The sequence below is a fragment of the Rhipicephalus microplus genome, chromosome 2 (assembly GCF_043290135.1).
Source record: "Rhipicephalus microplus isolate Deutch F79 chromosome 2, USDA_Rmic, whole genome shotgun sequence".
In the NCBI taxonomy this organism is placed as follows: domain Eukaryota; kingdom Metazoa; phylum Arthropoda; class Arachnida; order Ixodida; family Ixodidae; genus Rhipicephalus; species Rhipicephalus microplus.
In genome coordinates, this window is record NC_134701.1 from 296,480,872 (window position 1) to 296,506,862 (window position 25,991).

Sequence of the window (25,991 nt, forward strand, 5' to 3'; positions counted from 1 at the left end):
GTGGCGCAACTCAAGGTAGCATATACAGTAACTCCATCCGTTACCGTTCATTAGCGCTGAGGCGGCGGACGGAAAGAACTAGCACTCTCACCAGCGAAAAGAAGCGTTCGGGAGGCAGCATTTCTTTTAGGCCCAAAGCTCTTTGGGGTTGAATCTCATCTGCCGTCGTCCCTCGATGATGGTGACGCTCACGACGTTATGAAGAACAATCGCGTTCCAGACCACACATTCGCATTTTGCTAGATGATACGAAGCACCAACATTGTCAACATGCCATTCATCATTCTACTGATAAGCAAAATATCAGTCACACATCTGTGAGTCGCTATGTGTGCTTTGTGTTGGGGCTGATGACGATGAATAATAGGCGCATTACAGAGTGGGTATGAGCCACAAGAGAAGGTGAAAAAGAACATGGCATTTCTGCCATGGATGAAAACGAACTTGAATGCGCCTTCGCCCTCGAAGCTGCAGTCGCACTGGAACGTTGGCCAGCCAATCTAGAGGCGTCGAGGCTGCACCGAAGCGGCAGCACCGGCAAGCTGACCCGGAGGCGTCGAGAACTCGGGAAGCAGCTGCGAAAGCCTTAAGCGCTAGCTAGCTCAGTGTTGTGGCGCCGAAGCCTGGCTTAAACCTCAACTCAGTTTCAGTTTCAGTTTATTTAGCAATCTTTTTCAGCAATCATGTTAAAGTACAGTGATTCAATGTTTTCATAAAATGGCAATGGTCATCACAACACGAAATGTAAATCAGATTAAAAAGTGAAAAAGATGCAAGGACAGGAATTAAAAGCTGCTAAAAAGCAGCTTGACGGGATTCCTGACCCTGAGCAGATTGGCCGCAGACTCGTGCTGATGTGAAAAAGAAATAAAATACAAGCAACTAAAACTGAAAAAGTAAAAGAACGCATAACACAAGCAAGTAAAACATCAACAAATTTAGCAGCAAACTTCAACTGCAAACATAATGTAAAATCGCAAACACTGAAAGAATGCGGCATAATATGGGAGAACAAAGTGAGAAGGAATACGAACGAACATAATTTATATATATAAGAAACACTACCTTGAAACAGTATGCATAACGAAAACACAAATACATGAAACAGTTCGTGTTTGTACATGTGCATATGAAAAGGCAAAAATGCACTTCTATTCAAACGAATCATCAAATTGAATATGATACTATAAAATAATACACGGTGAAAATGAACTCGAGATTAATTTATCAAATTCCCAGACTCTCTGGGGTTGCTAATTAAATATTCTTTCCACTGCTTGTTTGTCAGCGTATCAGGCGTAATGCCTTTGTTGTTTAGCTGATTCAAAAAGTTTGGCATAATATGCTTAAGACTTTTAAAACCGTAATTCGTTCGAGAAAACGGCATTTGCCATGTGTCTCTTTTTCTTATGTTCTAAGGTGTTGCGGGTGACTCTTTGAGCAGACACAGTGTTAGAAAATTGGTTTTACTATTCAAACCATGTTTGTATTTAGCAAAGAGATTGAAATTGCACAGTTGTTCTACTTGGAGCACGTTATATGTTGTAAATAATGTTGATGTATGAGCGTCGTATGGAACACCTGCAATATGTCGTATTGCTTTCTTCTCTAGCCTGATCAATTTTAATTTGTTCTTTTGCGTGGTGTTTCCCCAGACGAGGGTACAGTGATTGATATGCGAGTGAAATAAAGCATTATAAATGAGGAGTTTATTTTTTGGAGAAACTATATCTCGGAATTTCGAAAGCCCTCCACATGCCTTGGCAAGCTTGTTGGCAACATCATACACATGCGAATCCCAGTTTAAGTCTTCACTTAAAGTGACCCCCAATACTTTAACGTCTTGTACAATCCCAATCTCTTTGTCACCGAGGTGTAAGTCTCAGCTAGAAAAAATTTTTATTAGTTGGTTTGAATAGAACAGCCTTTGTTTTAGCAGCATTAATAACAAGAGAATTCACTTCACTCCATTTTTGTAGCTTTTCTAGCGCGTCGTGAGCTAGTATACTAAGATTAGATACGTCGTCAGATTGGAGGAACAAGCTTGTGTCATCGGTGTAAACTGAAAATTTGACGTTCTCGCTAACTCTTACTATGCCCTTTACGTAGATGTTAAATAACACGGGGCCTAACACACTTCCCTGCGAAACACCGGCGTTTATGTCTAATAGCGAAGGACTTTTATCTTTAATGCTTACACATTACTTTGTATTCCCTAGATAAGATTTGACGAGATTTAAGGCTACACCCCGGAAACCATAATGTTCTAGTGTAGTAAACAGAGTTTGGTGGTGTATTATGTCAAACGCCTTAGGAAAATCAATATATATAGACAGTGTTTGCTTCTTTTCCTCAAATCTCTTTAAGATTACTTATTTTTGTGCTAGCAAAGCGTGTTCACTTGATATACCTTGACGAAACCGAATTGTTCTGACGCAATCAAAGAATGCTTACCGCAGAAAGATATAGTTCACTTACAGATAACCTTTTCTAGCCCTTTAGAAATAACAGGCAATAGCCCTTTAGAAATAACAGGCAATATTGCGATTGGACGGTAATTTGAGAAGTCATTCTTATTTCCCGATTTGTACAACACGCTACTTTTATCGTGCTGTATTTTCTCGGGGAAAACTCCTGTGGCTAAACACAAGTTGAACAGAGAGGAAAGTGGAGGCACTAGAAGGTCAAGTACGTGTTTAATTGGGCCAATTTGAATGTCATCAATTCCTCTACTGAAGACTCAGGCACAGATGCATGGTTTGAGACCATTCGACAATATTATGACTCGAAGATGGCGAAAATTGTTGTATCACGCCGCAGAGATACGGACTTGAGCAAGGAAGACATGGCCGCCGGACTGTTCTTTTCAACGAACACCGTTGAACTCTTTATTCAAGCAAACTATGAACTACATACAGCGTTGCCAACATAAATAGGCATTCTAAGTGTTGCCAACCCACAACAATAATCAGCTGCTTCTAGCTAGCACAACATGTCATCGCCCCAGAAAAAAGAAACAGAAGTACTTTGTACGAGCCCACTTTACACAAAAATGTCAGATCACAAAATCTCCGAAACGTTTTTATTTTCGAACGTTTGCTGACGCTTCTCTTTAAACCACAGTATCAATTTGTGTTTCACGAAGGTTGCCTTCTTTCTCGGGAGCCGGTGACACTAGAGACACATAATTCTCCAGGGCAGTGTGGACACATCATATTCCTCAAGACAGATGCAAAGCGGTGCGGAGTTTCGCGCACTGCATCCGAGTGTTGACTAAGGTTCTAATGGGACAACAGGAGAATTTATTGGTCTCGCTGGGGCTGGAGATAGATCCATCCGTCTTGAAAGGGTGCATGACCAGTTGGTGCTGGTGGCTCAAGTATCTCTCTGTCTGTAACTTGACATTCCTCTGGCACCCCTGTCAATTTTGAAGCATTCCAAACACATCCATCTTGGAGCTTGAAAGCTCCAATTGGAAGCTTCTTCATCACTTTGAATGAACGAGGGTATGCAAAAACTCCCTTAGCACAAGCTCCTTGTTTTCTAACACGCACCATGTCTCTCTCTTTATATAAGGCACCTTTGCACTCCTCTTGTCATCCACGTACTCTTTTTATGCAGCGATGCTTTTCTTGTATGCACTCGCGAAGCTCTTGCAGCATTGCAGAAGCCTGCACTGCGACATCTTTTGAGAACATGCTTACCACATCAAGTCGAGTCTTTGGCTGGCGCTCATATAAAAGCTTAGCAAGATAAGTGGCCATTATAGCGTGTGGCATAGCCCTATAAATTATAAAATAATCCAGAATGGCTTGCTTCAGAGGCCGTTGCATCAACACCTACTATTGAATAAATTCTTCCAGGCTCTTATTGAAGCATTCGACCAACCCTGCGGGTAATATTGAGCTGAGGATTATAAAGCGATGATACACAGCGTTTAATGTTTCTTTCTTTAAAAAGTTTTCGAACAGCTCGAACTCGTACTGTGGTTCATGCTCAATTACGAGCTCTTCCGGGTTTAGCCCTCTCCGCTATAAACTGCCTTTATACCACGGTGTAAAAATTGTGTTTGTGAAGCAAACTTCTGGCCATTTCATCGAATAATCGATGAAAGCTATGATAAACATTGTACTTCTTGCTCCATACGTGTTTAGGGGTCCAACAATGTTCATTGCCAGTTTTTCATTTTTTAGAGCTCCCTTAGGAAAGTAACAAGATTAAGTGGAGCAACGAACGTTTTTGCTGACTTGTCTGCAGACTCAAAACATAGCAGCTGCACGCTGCATTTTCCACTTGCCTGTTCCATATTCCACCACCATTACTTGACCTGCAGTCTTTGCTTTGTGCTTGTGATTCCCGTATGTGCCAAAGAAACAAGGTCGGCCGTAAACATCTCTGGCACAACTACGCTGTCCAACCTCCATGCCATCAACAGCGGAAAGCTGTTGTCGTATCAGAAAAATGGCATCAACTTCTGTGGCAACATCTTTTTGGCTCGCCATGCTGTTCCTATGTACTTGTGGACCAACTGTAGCATTTTATCGGCTGCCCTCGCAATTTGCCCTTGTTCTTTCGTAATGCAGAAAGAAACAATGGGAATGATTTCCTCTTCTACATCGGGTGGTGTGGATGATACCGTAGATAGTCTAGACTGCCAGAGACCCCGCTGTATCTCAAGCTACCAATGACCAGTCAGTGTCACAACGGTGAACATGCTGCGCTAATAACCAGTCGAATGCGGTTCAACACCGATGTGCTGCTGCTGTTCCTGAAGTTTCTGCTCTTGGTTAATTCTTAATCAAGACGAAGGGCCTGCAGTTACTGTTGTTTCACTTGTTCATGAAGCGCAGCAGCAGCAGATGGCATAAACGAGTGCGTCAGCCAACCATGCTACTCGACATGCACTCCTTCAAAACGTCGTCGTCCTTCAAAGAGAGTGTATCCAAAGTGTCTGCCGCAACATTGTCGCAAAACCTTTTTGAGACATTATCGAAGTCAGTAAAGTAACTCGGCTGACCATCTGGCGATCCTCAATGGCTTTCTCTGAAGATGTTCGTTCACATGAGCAGTTCGGCGTTCATGTCTCCCTTGCTCGCGCCCGTTGCTTTCGGCGTGATACAACTAACTTCCAGAACGAACAGACCTGCTCCGACGCCGTTTCTGCGCTGAAGCGACGAAAGCGGACGTCCTGGGGTTTACCAAAATGTGGAACACTTAACCGTTGATAAATGCAGTCGTTTGCCCAGAAGAAGCAGAGCGTTCGGGGGGCGGTGTCGGGATCTACTACGTTAAACTGCCAGAGAACGCGGTGTATCTCAAGCTACCAAAGGCCATTCAGTGACACAACGGCGAACATGCTGCGCTATTTAGCAGTCGAATGTGGTTCAATACGGATGCGCTGCTACTGTTCCTGAAGTTTCTGCTGTTGGTTCTTAATCATGACGAGAGACCTGCAGTTACTGTTGTTGCACTTGTTCGCGAAAAGCAGCGAACAGCAGATGGCATCAACGAGTGCGTCAGCCAACACTGCTACTCGACATGCACTCCTTCAAAACGTCGTCGTCCTCCAAAGAGAGAAATGTCAAAGTGTGCCCTTCACAACAGCAGGGTAACCTACACCTACTGTGCTCGTGCGCAACGCATCCCCCCCCCCCCACGTCCAGGAGCGCGAGAGTTCATATAGCTTCAGCCGGGAATGCGAGAGGGCATTCACGTCGCCGCTTCTTTCACTGCACTTAAGCACTCACTGCGCGACATTCAATGGCAAGTGCACAGAAAGGCACCGTTTCACTGAAATTCTTGAAGAGCTTCTTGTGTGCGCTCGTTAGTGTAACCTTCTCGTCGGCACTCAAGCACCATAACCACAAACTCATCCCATCAGGCTTGACGCAGCTAAGGCTCCTGCAACAAGTATTCGAGGGTATCTTTGGCAAATAATGTGCAAGGATTGGTAAGCAATAGCCTTCGGGTCCCTCACATAAGTGGAATTCGCTACTGTAACATTGGAGTTGTTTAGGCTTTTCTGTTTGCTTGTGGAGTTTGCTGAAATTCGGCGGGTATGTACAGCTGAAAGTGGATACTTGTTTATCATCTTCTTCACAACTACTGATGCCTAGCCAATTGTTCACCAATCAGTTGCTAATCAATAACTGATCAATTTCCCATAAATTCTAAAACAATGTAGGGTTTGCTTAACGTCGCCAATCTTACACAGACAAAGAACCAATAACTAATCAATATCCAATTGGTAAGCGATCGATATAACCAATAAAGTATAAGATGACTGCATAGTAAAGCACAGGTGGGTATAAAAAATGAGGCCAGGCAAAAGGGCGACGCCAACAGCGCAGCTTACCCAATTTTCGCATCACAATGCTTTTGTGCTATTACAAATGTGCCTACAATATCCACTTGACTCGTTGTGGTCGTTCGTCGCTGGTCTGCATGCAGGCGCAAAGCATCCGAGCTGTCCATACGCAGCGAGGATGAGAACACGTCATCTATGTTCCACTTTACGTCCAAGGTGCGTTCGATGAAGCATGGCATCGCCAGCAGAAAGCTGACTCCACTCGAAAAGAAGTACCTGCTGGCAGCTGAGCACGGTGACATACCCACCGTGTCAAGGTACGTGATATTCCTTCTATAAGGCATGATTCAACTTACACAAGTGCAATAAATTGAAACGTGTATAGTGGTGGAGTAAAAAAAATGCTAATTTCCGAACCACCTTTACAGAGAAGATGTACTCTCGCCACCAGCTTGAACAAATGTGCTTTTACTTGATTATTTCATGACCGAAACTAATAAACTGATGGAATATCAAATGCATCAAGCCAGCCACTTTCATGAGTACGTGTATTTATAGACAGGATAGATCTTTTAAAGGGGCCCTCTGACAATTTTCAACCCCACAGTTTTTAATCCTGGACTGCATAAACTTACGCACCGGAAAAATGAGTGCAGCAAGAACGGCAGCGATAGCGGCACGCAGTTGGAAGTTATTATGTTTAGAAAGTTCAAAATACAAGGGAAAAAATTCCGCCATATCCACGAAGTGAATGATGATGAGTGGGCGAAGCTCCGGAGGTAAACCTGGTAAACCATGAATCCTCTGTACATTTTGCCCACTCGATTTTGTTACATCGCTCCCCCTAGCGTACGTCGCCGCACTAAATCGAACGATTGCCTTCAACCAATGACACGCGCCATATGTGACATCATTCCTATTTTATAAGATCTCGCGTCTTTCATCAACTACAAGTACCGCTTTCTAGTTTATAACATCTTGCATCTTTTCATCATCAGTTACAAATACCACCATCTAGTAAACACTACAAGAACTGGACAGGTGCAGCAAACACTACAAGAACTGGACAGGTGTTGATGGACAGGTGCAGCAATCACCTGTCCATCAACATTTATGCATAGCGTCACAAGCCATTTTTCAAGCTAATTCATGGCTTTTTTGTACGTTTTTTGTAACCCCACCCCTTATGTAATGTCCCCCTGGGGACCTTTAAGGTAATAAAATGAAATGAAATGAGAACTAAACGAGAGGTGGCTACATACAGGAGATGGTACCGCCATCTAGTGAACACTGCAAGAACTAAACTAGAGGTGGCTACATACAGGGGACGGTACCGCCATCTAGTGAACACTGCAAGAACTAAACTAGAGGTGGCTACATACAGGCTACAGGGGACGCACAGCCCACGCCCTAAGGAGCTTCGCCCCTAAAATGCCTACCCTCAAATCGAATTTCGCGGGGTGACATGACCACATTTCACTCTCTGCATTGACGTTGGAGGGGGCCTCCAATGATATCTGCTGAAAGCTTTTACGTAGAGGAAGCTCGTACACCACTGTTGCCTGTTCAGTCACATGTGTTTATGACGCTGTTGTTATAGCAACTGGCAACGTGGTGCCTGCAGTTTCCAGTAATGCTTGTTTCTTGTTTTTATGCTATGAAAAAAAAGGATGATATGTATACTTTTTATAGGATTCGAACTTCGCAATTCTCATCCAATTTTTTACATCTAGGACAACTTAGGTTTCACAAACTGGGTTGTGGTAATGCAACAAGTATTAGTTGCTATGCGCCGAAATTTTCGAGCACCTCGTTTAGACTGCGTGAAAACTTGCTTCCTTTTTTTCTTATTCGTGACTAAAGTAGGCACCAAGAGACAATGTCAAGCCCATCAGCACTGCCTCATACACCACTCGCGTTCACTTTTCGTGCAGCAACGAAACTTGAACCGATCTCATGAACAGGAGAATGAAAGTCCTTTTCGGCACTACTAGCAAGGCCGCCAACAGACGTCAACAAGATGATTGCGCCAGTTTTGGTGATTCCGCAAACTTCGTTGGCCACCAGAAGAACAGGGAGGGGAGGGGGGGGGCAATCTCAACTTTATAGACTAATGTCTATGCTACGTGCGCATAATAGAGAAGGGGGCTAAGCAATAAACATTCACCTCCTGTAGGAGAACCCTGCACATGCTTATGTTAGGCGTACACTGTTTTAGACGTACACAGGAGCGGTGCACGCACCGATGTTGATTTCTGGTGGATACCGCTGTAGTTACTTTAGTCACTGCGATGTCTGTTGCCTCTACAATAATCAAAACTGTGGAGTGAAGCACAATCAATATTTTAACTTGCCCTCATATCTTCGGAAACGTACCAACTTGCTCCAGTTGAGAACGCGTCATTCTGTGGTGAAGTTAGACAGCTTTAAGCCAACAGATCAAGAGACCCTGTGCATCGTCAGCCTGGGACGCGTGCGAGTGGTTGCGCGCCCTCCTCCTCTACCGGTGCGACTACACGTTTTCAGAGGTTGGCACTTTGCGTCAATGTTCGCACCGGAAGAGGATGACAACATCGGAGAGGTGTAAACGACGCTGTGGAAGTTCCACCACCATTGCAAATAAGCCGCGCCAGGTGGTCCAGTAACTAAGGTCAGCTGACCCGCAGGTTGCAGGGTCGAAACTCGGCTGCGATGGCTGCATTTTCGATGGAGGCGAAAATGCTGTAGGCCCGTGTGCTCAGATTTGGGTGCACGCTAAAGAACTGCAGGCGCGTCGAATTTGTGGAGCCTTCCACAACGGTGTCTACCATAACCATATGGAGGCATGGGATGTTAAATTTCACATATAAATCAATCAAACTTTGCAAATAAAGGAAATGCGGCTTCTCGCATTGCCTCATTAGTTGTAACACAGCCGTTTTGCACCAGTGACTCAGCCTCAAATTGTTTGTTTTTTACATTATTTCAGGATACTGAACCTGGCCAAGGTGCGCTATGAGCTGGTGGAGCTGGACATAAACTGCGCCGACTCATTGGGACGCACGGCGGTGCACATGGCTATAGAGAACGAGAATTTGCCTCTGCTCGAGACGCTTCTGGGAGCGAGCGTGGAGGTTCAGGACAGCCTGCTTCATGCCATCAACGCCGAGTACGTCGAAGCAGTCGAGTTGCTGCTCGACTACGAGGAAACCACGCACGTGCAGGGAGAGCGATACGTGAGTCCTCCCGGTTGTGTTTGTTCTTTCAGTTGACTCAAACATCGGAAGACGCATGTGTTACGTATCTATCTTTGTTGAGATTCAGCCAATTCTTGGTACTTCATGCTGATCTAACCAGTCATCAGTAAAAATTAGTAGGCATTGTTCGGGGCACATGTGCTTCCACAGGAGGGTTCGTCTTCAGAAAATCATACCATTCTGCACACCGTGCTAAACAGTTCTTTTCAAGTTGCACCAGGCCACGTGTTACTCTTCAATGAACAAAAGAAGACAAAATTTATGGACTCAATTTTCATGCGAAGCCCTTTAATTCATTAGGGGCAGCGCCCTTTACAAATACTCCTGCTTATTCGGAAAAAAAGAAACGCACAGCAAAATATTCTGACTTTTGTCGTTGGAAGCGCAGCCGGGTGAGTGCCGCAGCACCGGCAGTAGGAGGTTGTGGACACGGCCGGGAATATTTATTTATTTATTTATTCATATACCCTAAAGGCCCATTTGGGCATTACATAAGGGGGGGGTAGTTACAATACAGCATGGTTATGTGCAAAACAGAAATATTTACACAGAACACGAAAAAATAATAAAAAGGTGAATAATGAAATATGAGGTGAAAGCGGGCGGGTGAAGGATACGTGTTGGTATGAAGTAGACACAAAGTGGTGGCCTGTGCCCGGTTGAGCTTGGGATGAGGTGGGAGAAAGGCTCGGCGTCTGAGGTAAAAGTTCTTAACCAAATCATTGTAGGTAGTCAGGTTGGCCCTGGTGTCCATCTCGTCTCCAGCAGCGCCAGCGCGGTTGACAAGGCCTCGCGCAAGGGAGTGGGTGTTGAGGTAGGGGAGGCGTGGGTGGACTGGGCCCGCGTGAGCGGGAATCATGTCAGAGTGATCATGTTTGCTTTGAAGTGTGGTGCCTGGCAGAGGATGCGTAGCACTTGAGGAGAAATGCGGCCTTTGCTGTAGTTAGTGACGGCGGAGCGAGAGTCGCATACGATGGTGTCACAGGGGGGATATAGAGTGGCCAGGGCGATAGCCACCTCTTAAGCCGTCTCGGCAGAGGAAGTAGTGACGCTGGTTGCATGGTGTGGGACTCCATTGCATGTGGCGACAGCTACAAAAAGTGAGCGCCCGGCACAGTACAGACACACAAACACCACGATCCTTTCGTCGAAGCTCGATGAGGCTTTGCGGAGCCCCGCTTTTTACGACCAAACCTGGGCGACCCAGCACGCCCGTGAGGCGGCATCGAGGGAGGCGTAGGCCCGGCCACCTAAACCTGCTGGTTTGTTATAATGACGTTTATTTTTCCTCCTTGTCGTTGGAATTTCGGATGCCACGGATTGCAGCATGATAATGAAAACTTCGCATATTCACTCGGTCCTATTTTCTCTGTTCTATACATAGTTAAGCTTTAGGAAAACGAGAGCCTGTCACACGCGCGTGGTCAGTACTGCTTTTCCTATATTCGTTTGAGGTTTAACAATTTATACGTTCAAAAAGCGGATAGCTTGTCCTTCAGCAAGAACAAATAGTTCCTGCACAGCGAGAGTAGCGCACAGGGTGCATTGGTATGCTCCGAGGTGTGATCAAATCTCGGTGTGTTTTTTATAATGCTATAGTACTGAGTGAGGGCACACACGTACCTAATGTTGTGCGGTGCCTCAGAGATTGAACCAGCTTTTTTCGTTTAGAGAATGTCATTTTTAGGTTATCGGAGACCTACAAGGCTGCGACAAAGGCCGCTGTCGATGTGTGAGAGCCTGATGAGATTTTTATTGTCGCTTCTGGCCCTAACACAGACACTTAGGAGGAGAAGGGGTCAACCATAAAAAATATCGTACGAAATAGACGTGGGAGTACTATTTCTGTTTTGTTATGGAAACAGTTTTGTTTCGTAAAGGACAAACACCAAGCCATAGTTGCTCAGCTGTCGAAAAATGGCAAAATTCTTCGTGTGTTTTGTAACGAGGTGGTCATCCGCTAAAAGCTAAAGAAAAATGTGGCTGATCTCTCGTTCTAGGGATCCGTAAAACACGAAAGTGTAGCGTGCCTGCACAGAGGTTTTTGAGCGTTCATGGTTCAATGTTTCGCCACAACACTGAAGGAATTGACGCAAATTGCTAAGTCATCGAAAGAACGGCACGCAACAGGAGCTCGAGATTTCCAGCGCCCCCCTCAAGCTGAAAGCATGCACTAAATTAGCCTAAACAGGACAAGCACGGACTAACAATTGTTACAGCTCGACACTTCAAGCGTGCTGTTGAAAATATGAGGCGTACGTGAACTACCATACAAGTGCACACAGCACAAGCACGTACAAGTGTCACAATTCTCACTTCTTCATGTGTAAGCAGCTTACTCCTTTCGTAAATCTGACTGCGGCAGTAAGCGCAGTGCCCTTCGTGCTCTCTCAAACCACCATTTTGATAAACGCGGGTTGGAAGGACCACGCTTCGTGGAGGCGGCGCTCTCTGAAATGCTATGCAGGCTAAGTGCCTTCACCCAACGTGCGCTCGTCGCGCCATCTCGCTGCTAATGACGAAACCGCGCTGAAGCTGCTGAGCTCTGAGGACCGCCGAACGGTATGTGCTGTATATAAATGACTCGCCGTTTGCAATTTTTGCTACATGCACACTGCGCCGTAGTGAATAGCGCCGCGCGCTGCGGTTCGAGGGGTTGCTGGTTCGACGCCCCGCAGCGGAGCCTTTGCGTACCATTTTAAATGCAAAGCATTTCTTAGCGAACTTCGTCGATTTTGAGCGTATCTATCTATCTATCTATCTATCTATCTATCTATCTATCTATCTATCTATCTATCTATCTATCTATCTATCTATCTATCTATCTATCTATCTATCTATCTATCCGACTGCCTACGACTTTTAGCTCTCCTGGCCGTTTCGATAGTGTTATCGATACCAAAATTGGTATGGCATAGCATGACTGTAAGACAATCATAGTCAACTAGTCATAACATGAAAAGCATGAGATGTATATCACGAACATCACGATTTACAATTCATGGTTTTGCTGGTCTTGTGGCGGTTTCATTCACATGACATATTGCCAAACTAGTATGATATGGCATGACTGCATGGCGAACATAAGTGACAGACCCTAGCGTGGAAATCATGGCATGCATGTCATGTAAATCATTACGACATGCCACACTTATGGCGCACTCTCAGACATTTAGCTAGCTTCACATAGACAAATTTTCGTATTATGGGACGTGGATGTATAACGGGGGTATATGACTGATGCAATCATAAGGTGCATGTCATGTAAGGACATCACTACATGCCACGCTCATGATGCGCTCACGGCCGTTTAGCTAGCTTCCCATATACCAAATTTGGTATTATGGGACACGAATAGATGACAACACTATATGACTGGTGCAAACATGGTAATCATAATATGTGTGTCATGTAAGAACTTTACAACATACCATGCTCATGATGCACTCGCGGCCGTTTCGCAAGCTTCACATATACCAAATTTGGTATTGTGGAACGTGATTAGACGATGAAGGGAAACGACACTTCCAAACATGGTAATCATGATACGTGTGTCATGTAAAACATGACAACATGCTACGCTCATGGAAAGCTCGTGGCCATTTCAGTAGCTTTACATAAACCAAATTTTGTATTACGGTACGTGAATGGATGACGGAGGTATGTGACTGGTGCAAATGTGATAATCATCACATCATGCGTGTCACATGCGTGTCATGATGACTACATGCTACGCTCATGGAAAGCTCGTGGCCATTTCAGTAGCTTCACATAACCCAAATTTTGTATTACGGTACGTGAATGGATGACGAAGGTATGTGACTGGTGAAAATGTGATAATCATCACATGCGTGTCATGGAAAACATGACTACATGCTCCGCTCGTAGGATGCTCGAAGCCACTTCGCTAGTTCTACATATACCATATTTGGTATCACGTGTCGTCAATTGACGACGAAGGTAAATAACACGAACATAATAATCATATTATTTGTGTCATTTCAAATATGACCACATGCTACGTTCGTAGCCCACTCGCGACCGTTTCACTAGCTTCATATATACTAAATATGGTACTACGTGACGGGAATGAGCAACAAACACAGATGCCATGTGCAAACATGGAAAAATGTGCGGCCTACTCTGCGTCCACCTCATAATGTTGTGCTGATTTCAAAGGGACACATCAACCTTCCTGATGCGTACTGCGTATGTCATCGATTCCCAATGTACGTGGAATCTGCCAGTTTTTTTTTTTGTTTCAAATCTCTCAGTGTATATTTCACAATGTCATATCGGTGGCGGAAACACGTCAGCCTGGCCATGGTTGACCACGGCGTAAAACAAGTTTGTGTTAAAAGTCACAGTTTTGCCGCAAGGGCGAAACAACGAATGCGATAGCCATAACTTGTACTGCAACGCTGAGAATGGCGAGCAGATCGAAACGTGCAGTGCGCTGCTTACACACAAATGACGCACAAAAACAACACACACAGCATGAGAGCGAACTAACAAAGCTTACCGCTTGACACTTGACGCACTGTTCAAACAAAAACGACGCACCAAACGTAATCAGAGGTACAGATGATTGCAAAGCGGCATGTGTTCCAGCTGTTACTTCACTGTGTTTGAAAAGCGCACTCGTTTGGCAAAGGGTGCGTGTCCAGCGAGTGAAGTGATTTTTGCGCGCCGGGTAACCGAGCGGAATCGTTCCGGTCAGAGTCGAAAGCACGCACTTCTCCCCACCGAAGCATAAGCGCGTACGCACAAGCATCTAAATCCTTCGTCCCCATTCCAGGGGCGAAGTACGCGTGGGAGATTTGCGCGCATTGGCTCGACGAGTTTGGTGCCGAGCGCGGGTGGCTTTCTTTCTTTCTTGAGTTCTCATATACATATAGATACTTACACAATTACGGTGCATGACGCTGACGTCAGCGGCAGAAATCAGCTGAGATTGTCCGTATAATGCAAATGAGTTCGGCGGAAACCCGCAACGTGGAGGAAGGGTTAAGAAATGGAAAAAAGGCAGTCATCCGTTTTGTATCCCGAAGCCACAAGGAAATCCGCCCTTGTGGCTTCGGGCTACCAAACGGGTGGTTGTCATCATTACCTTTTTTAAGCCTTTCACCACCTTGCGGATTTCCGCCGAACTCATTTGCTATACTTGTGTCCATGTGCTTCGAGCTATCCCCGAATTCGCCCTCTTGCTCTCAATCGCGAGCTTCTTGATTAGCTCATTGGACAGAGCGACCGCTCCGGATAAGCGTTGGTCCCGGGTTCGAACCCCAGGCCAGGACGAATTTTTCGGAAACTAAGAAGCTTTTCTTTCTGAGTAATCTGTACGGATTTCCATGTGGCTTCGGGATGCAAAACAAGTGGTTGTCTTCTTTTCCTTTCTCAGTGTCCATATAATCAATATAAAAACGTAGTGCCATTGTACATTCTTCTCAGCAGCTGCAACAATTGGCATGGAAAGGGCTGAGCTCTACCACCATGCTACGAATATTTTGTCTCACGGATATTTTTATCCGTGAGACAAAGCAGTACAGACCCATATTTACCTAGATCATAGTAATGGCTGCGGACAATGCCTACGGGCTCTACAACTGTACTGTATGCTTCAGCAGATCCCCTACGCGTTGACGGTTGTTATTCAGTCACATATTAGCAAGACACTCACTTGCCATTGTTGTACCTAACCGACGTGTCAAGAGGTCTCTAGCGCACGCTATGCTTGGTATTACACTCAATCTATACCGGCATTTCACAAAGCTTTGATTGCAATGCAGGAATGCCACAATACCTTGAGTGTTGCAAGAAGCGTGACGTGACGCTTTTTATGAGGACGCGGCGCTCGAATAAGCTGTATGGTCCAAGAGAACTTTGGCATTCATTTGGCAAGGGCATAGCGCACTATCTATTCTTGCATATCACCAGCTTTCCTATTGCTATATCTCGAAGGACCAGCGTACTTTGTGAAGTACACTGTCAAACCTTGTGCAAGAACTCAAGAAACTCTATGAAAGTTTACACGTGCTGTTCATCATGGCATTTAGTTAACTGTTCGAAATCTCAATAAAATCAAACTAGTACTTCTTTCATGGTCTCTATGGGGTTAGGGGCTGTCATCGTCGCTTAGCGTAACGTTCCATGTGTAGCATAGTGGCAATGAGAACTGCTCGCGGCCTCACCTAATTGTCATTATCAGCAAGAAAGTTGAGACTACTCTGACCGTAACGCAAGCAAAACCATGTACCAGACAGAGACATGGGAAAAACATCTTGTATCATCGTCAATCTAACATCATCTTGTGTTTTAATTCTCAGCCTTCACTGTATAATTTGACAGACAATACCATAAGTTGTTTGGCATGTTTATGTGTGTTGTACGCAGTGCGTTCTTCATACCTCTTATTGCATAAACATTTGTATTTTTATTATATTCTTACAAGTTTTACCTATGATTTCGCGGGGCCCCGCCGCGGTGGTCTAGTGGCTAAGGTACTCGGCTGCTGACCCGCAGGGCGCGGGTTCAAATCCCGGCTGCGGCGGCTGCATTTCCGATGGAGGCGGAAATGTTGTAGGCCCGTGTGCTCAGATTTGGGTGCACGTTAAAGAACCCCAGGTAGTCTAAATTTCCGGAGCCCTCCACTACGGCGTCTCTCATAATCATATATTGGTTTTGGGACGTTAAACCCCACATATCAATCAATGATTTCGCGGGACCGAATTCCGGCTGCGGCGGATTTGGATGCTCGTTAAAGAACCCCAGGTGGTAGAAATTTCCGGAGTGCTCCACTACGGCGTTTCTCATAATCATATGGTAGTTTTCGGACGTTAGACCCCACAAATCAATCAATCACGACGTCTAGGGTTACCACATAGTGAATGATTACGTAAGACACAAACCCGTTCGGTTAGTGATACAGGGATAGTTCCGTATCTGCCTCGAGCACTGCTATAGCGGTGCCGCTGCTTGACTTGCCTTGTGGCTAGTGCGGAGAGCCGTTCCATCCTCTAAAAAACCCCCGTAGAATTTAATGCATTATGAATAATTTGCGTCCAGCAATTGCGAAAAAAAGTAACAGCTTTGTCAAAAACGCGAAGCGATGAACGCAATAGCAACAAGTTGGAAGGTCATGCGAAGAATGGCAAGTAAATCAAATCGTGCCCCACGTTTCTCACGCGCAAATGACGCACGGAACGTACTCACAGGCAAAGATGAACGCGAACAATTATCTCAGTTGTTACTTCGCTGTGTCTCAGACGCACGCCCTTTTCGCAAACGGAGACTGTGCAACAAGTGCAGTGATCTTTGCGCGCCTGGTAACTACAACAAAATCGTTCCGGCAAAAGCCGCTTAGCGTAAGATTCTGCCCACAGAGTAAATGGCGCGCGCACGTGTGAGCATTCACTCCGCCCCCCCCCCCCCTCCGTGGTGATAAGTACGCGTGGGAGATGAGAGCGCACGCCACCGCGCTCTGACAATCTGGTGGCGCTATAGTTGCTCTATGCGCCATCTACGGGAGCAGAGTTGCGCATAGGTCTGCGATCATGTTCAACGGTTGTGCAGCGAAGCCACCGCTCACGCACACAAGAAAAGTACGGCGTGATGCCCCGGCGCGGGCAGCATGCCGCAGACTTATTCGCGTGCTCTGAGCAAGATTGCACTGTGCAGTGAGGAGGTGTATTGCTAAAGGTAGCAAAAATGCTTGGAGCTAGTGTGCCTACGTTCAAGTGCTCGTTAAAAAAGCTCAGGTGGTCAATATTTCAGGAGACCTCCACTACGGCGTCTCTTTTAATGATATGCTGATTTTGGGCCGTTAAAGACACCAATTAAATAATTCAGGTGAAAATGATTAAAAAGCTAACTCATTCATAACAACGCCGCTGCACGGTTTTTATACCAAACATCCGATGCACAGTGTTCCTGAAATAACAATTTCATGATTGCCTGTCACTTTCCCCCGCCAGATAGCGCCCCCTATACACTCTGTCGGAGGCTCACACGTTTACGGCTTTGGTGTTTTGGCCATTCTAGATTTCAGGCTGAAACATTATAATCGCATTGGCGCTCGAACCTCGGCTTATTTTCACTTGATGTTTGGAGTCTCAGCAATGCGCATATCGCAAGTTCGTAAAAAAACAAATGTGGATTTCCAAGATAGCACCGCGAACGTAAAGCCTATCTGGCGGGTAGTTTACGGTAAGTAGAGGTTTACGGTCTGTAAAGACCCGCGTATGCGCCGATTCTACTCAGTGTTGTAAAGAAGTATACGTACAAGCTAAAAACATCTGATGGCAGTCACGATAAGACTAAAGTCTGCGCGGGCGCCACGTCATCGTGTATGTAAAAATGGTTTCACCACAAGAGTTTGAACATTTGACGTCTATTTGCACATAGAAACAGCGCTCGCTGAATAGTGTCGCGAGTGGCGCATGGACAAGGTATGCGCAACTTGCTACCTTGAGGTAGCATATACTGTAACTCTAGCCCATGCACGATCTTCGCGCCATTTCGCTGATAATGCTGAAAACACTAAAGTTCCCTCGAGATGGCTGTCGCCAGCGGTAAGTTGTAGATGTGAATGCCTTGCCGTTTCAACGTTGAAGGAGGGCTCCTTTGTGACTCAGTGGTGAATGCCTCACTCGTTGAATTTCGTGCCGATCGCTTGTGCCCTCGCAATCTCCGACGTCAGCGTAGCTCTAGGCGACTGGGCTGGCCCTACGCCATCGCCTGACGCTGATCTTCGACGACAGCGTAGCTCCGGCATACTGGACTTGCCCTACGCTATCTCCTGGCTCCGACGAGCCGTCTCACCAGTGGTGCCCTGTCTTAGGACTCATGCAACCGTGTCCATCTTTCCTGTCTTCTCCTTACTTCCGTCGTTCGCTGTCCATGCGCCTCACCTCTTCCTTCCTTTCTCTCTATCTCTACCTTTTGATCTTATCCTTTTAATCCCTTTTCTACCCCCATCCCTCGTGAGCTACTGTTGAGGTGTCCTCCCCCTAAGAGACAATTACGGGCATCACTTTTCTTTTCACTTCAAATCACTCCCCCACCACCTGGTGAACGCCTCGCACTCAGAAGCAAGAGGTCAGACGTTCGATTCCACAAGCTGGAGTCTTTTTGGGACAATTTTTTTCTTCCTTGCGTTTTCATATATATATTTACGTATTCATATACGGTGAATGACGACGGCGGCAAAATCTAGCCGACAATGTCCATAAAATTACTATGACAAGAAAAACAATCGAGCGCCATCTCTTCAAAGGATTTCGCACAAACAAGACTCTTTCTTCGCATCCACTGCCGTGTCTTGCTCCAAGTCAACCCTGTTTCCGCTTTTTTTTTTTTTCGTTGCCGTGGGATGAGTGCTCTCTGCAGTAGGCCCACCGAAAGAGAACAGCTGGGCCCATCTCATACGTCGCGATCGCGTCTTTTTTGGCAAAGTTAAAATGGCGTAAAGGTCGTGGCCACATGTCGGACAATGAGCCAAAATTTCACTCAGATACCATCGCATGAACGGCATGCTTCAGACGTGCACTTTTGCTTACACTGTACTTTTAATCGTTTGGCGCTGTGGAAGATGGCGTCCTACAAAATCGCGTTTTCTTTTATTGGGGAGGTTCGCCGTACGGCAAAAATGCGTATTAAACAAAATTATGGAGCATCGTTCTCTTCATAAAGTCGAGGAGGGATCTGTGGTTTGGCCCATGAATTCGTTCTTGCACGTCATGCGGCCTGGTGAGCTGAAGCCCTGCACGCCGCAAATAGCGTCGACGAGCTACTTGAAGCCCAGGGCATGTCCACAAAAGGTGGTTAAGGTTCGCTCCCTACACCAGCACGGGCCACTCGCACAGACTCAAAGCGCCACGGCTGCATTCAAGCGAACCCTCCGGGGAAGCAATACCTCCTCTTGAACAGTAAGTCCCCTTGGAAAGTCATGACCAAACGGAGGTATGAAAGCTCGCATGGTGCACTGAAGACCTTCTTTGTCAACATCCAGAGTTTCAGAATTGGTAGGAGGAGCAAAGATAAGGAGTTCATGACAGTTACAGGCTGACAAGCGGCATCTAGCGTGGCTTGAGCCAGAACACTAGATCGGCGAACCCAACACTCTCAAACAGAGCACGTGTAAGCTGTAGCACGCCGGTGAAAACGCACTGCTACACCTATATAATGGTCAATGCGACGGAGTGCGCGAACAGGTTGCGTCGAGTCCGTGTAGAGGATGACGCTTGATGGGTGCTGCATCTCCACAAATGGCTGAAGAGCTGCAAAGCCATCGCGATGGGCAACCAGCTCTGCCGGTATGGATGTAATGGGGACCTCTAATGCATAAAAATAACTCTGGCCAACAAGTGGGTGAGAAGCGCACAGGAAGGAAGTGCGCGGTATGGATTATGTTAAGCCGGCGTCGACATATACTCTCTGTTCGGGTTCCTGATAATCTGATATTGAAGAGTGCAACTCGGTATACGGATACGGATTCACCTCTCGACGTATACATCCCAGAGGCTTGTTGGTAGTCGCTTGACAATGATTCCACGGTGGCACTGACACAGTAGGTTCGTCAAGCGAATGGGCTTTAGGGTCCATGTAATGCGCTAAAGCAGCAGCCGCAGGAACACTGCTGTACTTTGTCATCCTTGTTTGACGCCTTTGATGAATGAGCTCGTCCAGTGTATTCAGTTCTGCTTCGGCCTGGAGAGCAAAAATCAGAGTGAACCTTCCACGGCCTGTGATCCCACGCATGGTTTCGCGAATGAGAGTTTCCAATCGCACCCATTCTGCTTTGGTGAAGCGCTGGAACGATTCTTGGTACACAAATCGAGGTTGGAATATGAACATGCCAGTTGTCATGCGATACGACGAAAAAGATGAAGTATCGACCATACGACGCTGAATGCGCCGGTTCTCGTCCGATCAGCGAAGCTAAGCAGGCTAGGTCAGTACTTAGGAGGATGCATGCTGGAAGCAGTCTTTTGTGCCGACCGAAGCCATTGTGAGGTCAATACAGACGCAAAAATGCTTCCCCAAGGACGCGAACTTTAGACGCCTCAGTGAAAACACGACCATTAAGCATAAGCCGTGCAGGTGCTCGGTGAAATTTGTGGCGGCCCCACTTATTAGCAATGCTCATGTAGGCAGTTTTGTCCCGTGAGAGTGTGAGTCTTACTAAAAAACACCAGGCCAATGTGGTATCGAGTGCTTCCTGCAATGCACGCACTCGATTGTCTAAAGAATAGTGAGTCGGTGATAATGATATGTGGTGTTTTGTGGCGCAAGGGTCATTTCACGAATAAAGAGCGCCAGGTTATAGTATTAGAGATGTGGACAATGAATATGTTGAGCGGCTGTATAAGGGCCTTAAAATTTCTCGCCCTAAGGCCGGTAAATATAGAAGTAATAAAATCATGACAGTGACGTGAAATATGCATTGAGAATGGCTGGGGAAAGCATGCTGAAGAGATTTGACATTAGCACATGTGCCTCGTTAGCGCCTTTGTGTCCAAGTTCCGCGAGACAGGTGCTTTTCACTTTAGCCACCGCAGCAGCAACCTCTCTTGAGAGGTCGCGCTACGCGATGGCTGGGTATAATACATGAAAATCGGACATCTCTTAGAAAAGCTAACACATATTTATGAGTGACAACTGGTTTTTTATCGATGAACATGACCGCGTGAAATGGTACCTGTTGTCGGTAGGGTAATGGAAAGTGTTGTCTTTTTAGAGAGTCTAGTTGGTCACATGGAAATAAAATGTGAAGCACTGATAGTGCTTCCCCGCATCTGTTACACAGTGGAGAATCTCCATTAGACAAAAGGTACAAGAGTGTCATGTGTGTGTGTCCTATCCTGAGCCTTGTAAGTGTTACCTCTCTGCGTCGTGATTTCGACACTGGCGGTCAATCACCAACATATGGCTCAATAACATGAAGTCTGTTTTGTGTGCGTACATTCCACGTGCTCTGCCAGTAATCTCTGAGGTTTTGTTTGAGAGAGGGTTTCAGGTCAAGTGCTGGAATAGATGTGGGTGCAGTGGCGGTGCTTTCTGGACGGATCCGGCAAGCTGGTCTGTCATCAGGTTGCTTTGGATATCGCAGTGTCCTGGTACCCTGCCCACAACGACATGTGGTTTAAGTGTGCAGAGTGTGCATCATCATCATCATCATCATCCTACGCCCACTGCAGGGTAAAAGCGTCTCCCATGATCCGCCAATCAACCCGGTCTTGTGCTTTACGTCGCCACGCTATATCCGCAAACCTTTTAGTGTCATCTGCCCACCTAACTTTCTGTCTCCCCTTCGTGCGTTTTCCTGCTCTGGCGATCTGGTCAGTTACTCTTAACGGCCGGCGGTTGTCCTGTGTATGTGCTACGTGCCCGGCCTATGTCTATTTATTTTTCTTGATTTCAGATACTTACACTTAGCCCGTGTTTGTTCTCAGACACACTCTGCTCTCTTGTCTCTTGGGGTTACAACTATAATTTTCCATTCCATCGTTCGCCGCGTCGTTTTTCATTTAAGCTGAGCCCTCTCTGTAAGCCTCCAGGTTGCTGCTTCATAGGTAAGTGCTGTCAAGATGCAGCTGTTATATACCTCCCTCTTGAGGGTGTGGGGCAAGCGCCACGTTGTTGAAGTGAACGGACACCACAGACATGGTCGGAGCATACCAAACACCAACACATTTATTTACCTACTTTTAGTTCAGCAATATCTTCAGCCGAATTAATATATATCAGTTGCTATCAACACGCTAAACAACCTTAAACAATATGTAACAACACTCAAAAACATAACAAAAACATGAACACACTCAAGGCGGTGTCGCCAACGCTTGGCTCACCCAAGGGGCCGCGAGCAACGACCAGTGGCACCGTCCTCACAGGCCTTCCGCGACAGACAACCACTCGCGCTTACCGCCACACGCAAAAGAGAACCGCTCATACCTCGTGTGCCACCACCCAGGCCTGCCGCCAGGCATCACTGCCAGCGCTACACTGTAACGCAATCTAGCCGCATTGGGCGTTTTAAGGGCGTGATATCACTTTTATGCAAACTTGTACACCCTTAGGTTGCAACAAAAAAGAGTCACATGGTTCTGCCATAGAGTAATTATACGGACTCTAGAGGAAAAGCTCCCCATAGGGCCCATGCATTAAAGGCTATAACCGCTGGGTGCCGCCATGATGGAACGATACTGAGCTTTCGTGTGACGTTCACTCACAGTCGTCACTGCATGCTGCAATAACACTTGGCATTTTTGTGTTTTGTGTATCTCAGTTACATCGCAGTATGACACTGTCACATGAAGTCGAGTTTCTGGCTCATGGCAACAAAAAACATGGACGCCAAGGCACTGTATACGACCAAACCGGCGCTACAGTGGCTAGAATAGGAAAGTGTGAAGAACGCGCTGGCTAGCGCGTAACGCTTTGAGAAGAAAGCACCAGTGGCGCTGGCGCACGTTTGCACGTTGGCGGATGTGTCGAGAGAAAGCCTTTGAGGTGGTGGATATACAGAGAGAGGTGCATAGGTGGCGCGGTTTTCAACGAGACAGAATTCACTTCGGTGAGCAGCTAGGTCATGAGGAAGGTTGGCGACTTGCAGGACACGCAGTAGCTTTCTTGGGGGGCACGCGGGCCCTTTGGGGTGCAGGATAGCTAGTAACGAAGAAAACAACTAGGCAGACTCTTTGACAGGTGGTATGGACAGATACGATTCCAAAGTGGCACCAGTATCTAAGATAGGTAGAGTCAGGGGCAGAAATAGACGTAGCCACGGGGGCCGAGCCAATTCAGACTTAGGGTATATTAACATGAAGGGTGGCAGGAACAGGCTTAAGTTGGAATAGATAGAAGAACAGCGAAGGGAGGAGATGCCGATGGCATACGGTTTTGTAGAAACACATCTTAGAGCATAGAACAGCCTCCTAACAATCCGGACTACGTGTGGGAATATTGTAATAGAACAGAAGGTAGCAGAAAGGAGGGTGCTAGTGGCGCATTCGTTCATGAAAGCACAGACTTACAAAGGGTCAAGCAGCAGTGCAAGGAATATTTATGGCTAAAAGGGAAAGTGGCAAAGCAAATCACACTCCTTGGTTTGGTGTACTTGTGGGTACTTGTGGACGGGAACGAAGGCCAGAGAGGAAAACCAGGCAATGGTAGAGAGTATAACAATGGACATTGAGGAGTACGGAGGAGAGTGCGAGATAATTATACTAGGAGATATGAATGCGCACATAGAAGATATATATAGGTATACTGACTCAACAGGCAAAATGAGCATGGATATGGGTGAAAGGCATGATTTGATCATTTGCAACAGTACCGAGAAGTGTGAAGGGCAAATAACACGGGAGGTAGGAAGGCTGTAGTCGACGATAGATTACGCATTGATGTCACATAGGATGTATGATAAGCTCAGGGGAATGAACGCACATAGATGAAGGTGGCTCCAGAAGTCTGGGTAGTGATCACAGACGTATCAAGCTGAGTTTTGGAAGAGCAGTGAAAGTGGGAAGCAGGCAACATGAGCAACTACAGGAACATTTTTATTCAGAAAGGCAAAAAGAAATAGCTACTGAAAAATTGAGAAAGTACTCACTGAAAATAATAAAACAGTATGGACATACACGAATCTAGTTAGACTGTTTGAGCTAGAGCTTGCTAAGGCACGTGACAAGTCACCCCGGAAAAGAAGACACAAACCCAAGAGTTGGTGGGACGAGGAAGTTAAGAGAGCCATAGCAAAACGTCAGGAAGCCTCTAGGGAACACAGACATGCTAAGCAGCGGGGTGAACCGTCAGATGATGTTGAAATAACATGGAAAATCTTTCTAAGCTGTAGAAGGGATGCATCTCGTCTGATCAATGTAAAGATTAGAAGAAAGGGAGCTCAGTGACTTGCAGAAATACAAAAACAATTATAGAAAGGCAGGTAAAAAATTTTGCAACCACTTGAACTCCTTAAGAAATGAGACGAGCATAGAGCAGAGGTTTATAACTACCGCTGAAGGTGCCAGGCTAGAAGGGGACGAAGCTATTGAATATATAAGAGCAAGGGTGACAGAAAATTTTCAACAAAGAAGTACTTTATGCACCACAATCGACAAGGATGAATCAAGTGGCGCAATGGCTCCATTTTCACATCGAGAGTGGAAAAGGGTTAAGAAGAGGGTTGCTAGTAGTAGATCAACAGGTCCAGATGGCATTCCAATTATGCTGATAAAGACATTAGGTCCAAAGTCTAACCAGGCTCTGAGAGAGGCAGTAGGCAAAATAATAACCGATGGTGAAGTCCGCGATGAATAGAAACTAACAGGATGAGTATGATCTATAAAGGAAAGGGGGACAACGCTGACATAAACAACTACCGTTCTATAACAGCGACATCAGTGGTCTACAAGCTGGCGATGCAGATTATAAAAGGAAGACTGCAGGCATGGATAGAAGATGAGGGGGCGCTGGGAAAACTGCAGAATGGGCTTCGCAAACACAGGAGGTTGGAATACAATCTGTTCGCACTTACGCAATGCATCTAAATAGCAGAAAAGGAACGCAGGCCCCTGTGGCTAGCATTTTTGGATATCAAGGGAGCGTACGATAGCGTGGTTCAAGAGGACTTGTGGGGAATACTGGACACACTAGGTGTGAAAGATGAAGTGAAAAATCTTTTAAATGATATCTATATAGGAAAAAACGGGCGCTTAGGCAGGGGTGTCCTCTGTCACCCTTGTTATTCATGATGTACCTTCAAGGATTAGAGACCAAATTTGAGAGAAAAGACTGGGCTTCAACCTCTCTTTCGTCAAAAAAGGAAAACTCATTGCACAGGCACTACCAGCATTGTTGTACGCACATGATATAGTACTTATGGCCGGCAACAAGGAAGGTTTGCAGAGATTGATGGACATCTGCAGTAATGAGGGAGATAGGTTAGATTTCAGATTCAGTAAGAAAAATCAGCAGTCATGATTTTTAATGATAATCAAGGTAGTGAGCTTAAAATACAGGAGGTCACGCTAAACATATCAGATAAATACGAATATCTGGGCGTATAGATAAGCAATGGGGCCGAGTACCTAAAGGAACACGAAATATACGTGACGACTAAAGGTAACAGGATTGCAGCGGGGATGAAAAACAGGTCACTGTGGAATTACATTAGGTATGATGTTGTGAGAGGAATATGGAAAGGGGTCATGGTTCCTGGTCTAACGTTCGGCGATGGGGTCTTGTGCATGAGATCAGAAGTTCAAGCAATATTAGAAATTAAGCAACGTGGAATAGGTAGGCTTGCCTTAGGAGCTCACAAGAATATACCGCATTAGGGAGTACAAGGCGATATGGGATGGACATCATTTGAGGGCAGGGAAGCTACACTCTAAAAAAGAGCGAGTAAAAAGGGTGTCTTTTTGTCCCACAACAATAATCGTGAT

General features: G+C 45.9%; 1 protein-coding gene across 1 annotated transcript in view; it reads left to right on the forward strand.

The window, feature by feature from the left end:
* The window catches only part of LOC119162698 (transient-receptor-potential-like protein), a 505,165-nt gene that overhangs the window by 24,674 nt on the left and 454,500 nt on the right, over positions 1-25,991 (forward strand). Inside the window, exons 2-3 of the mRNA XM_075882308.1 lie at positions 6,451-6,624; positions 9,276-9,522. Coding sequence (XP_075738423.1) covers positions 6,451-6,624; positions 9,276-9,522 — 421 coding nt within the window. The remainder of the gene's footprint in view (positions 1-6,450; positions 6,625-9,275; positions 9,523-25,991) is intronic.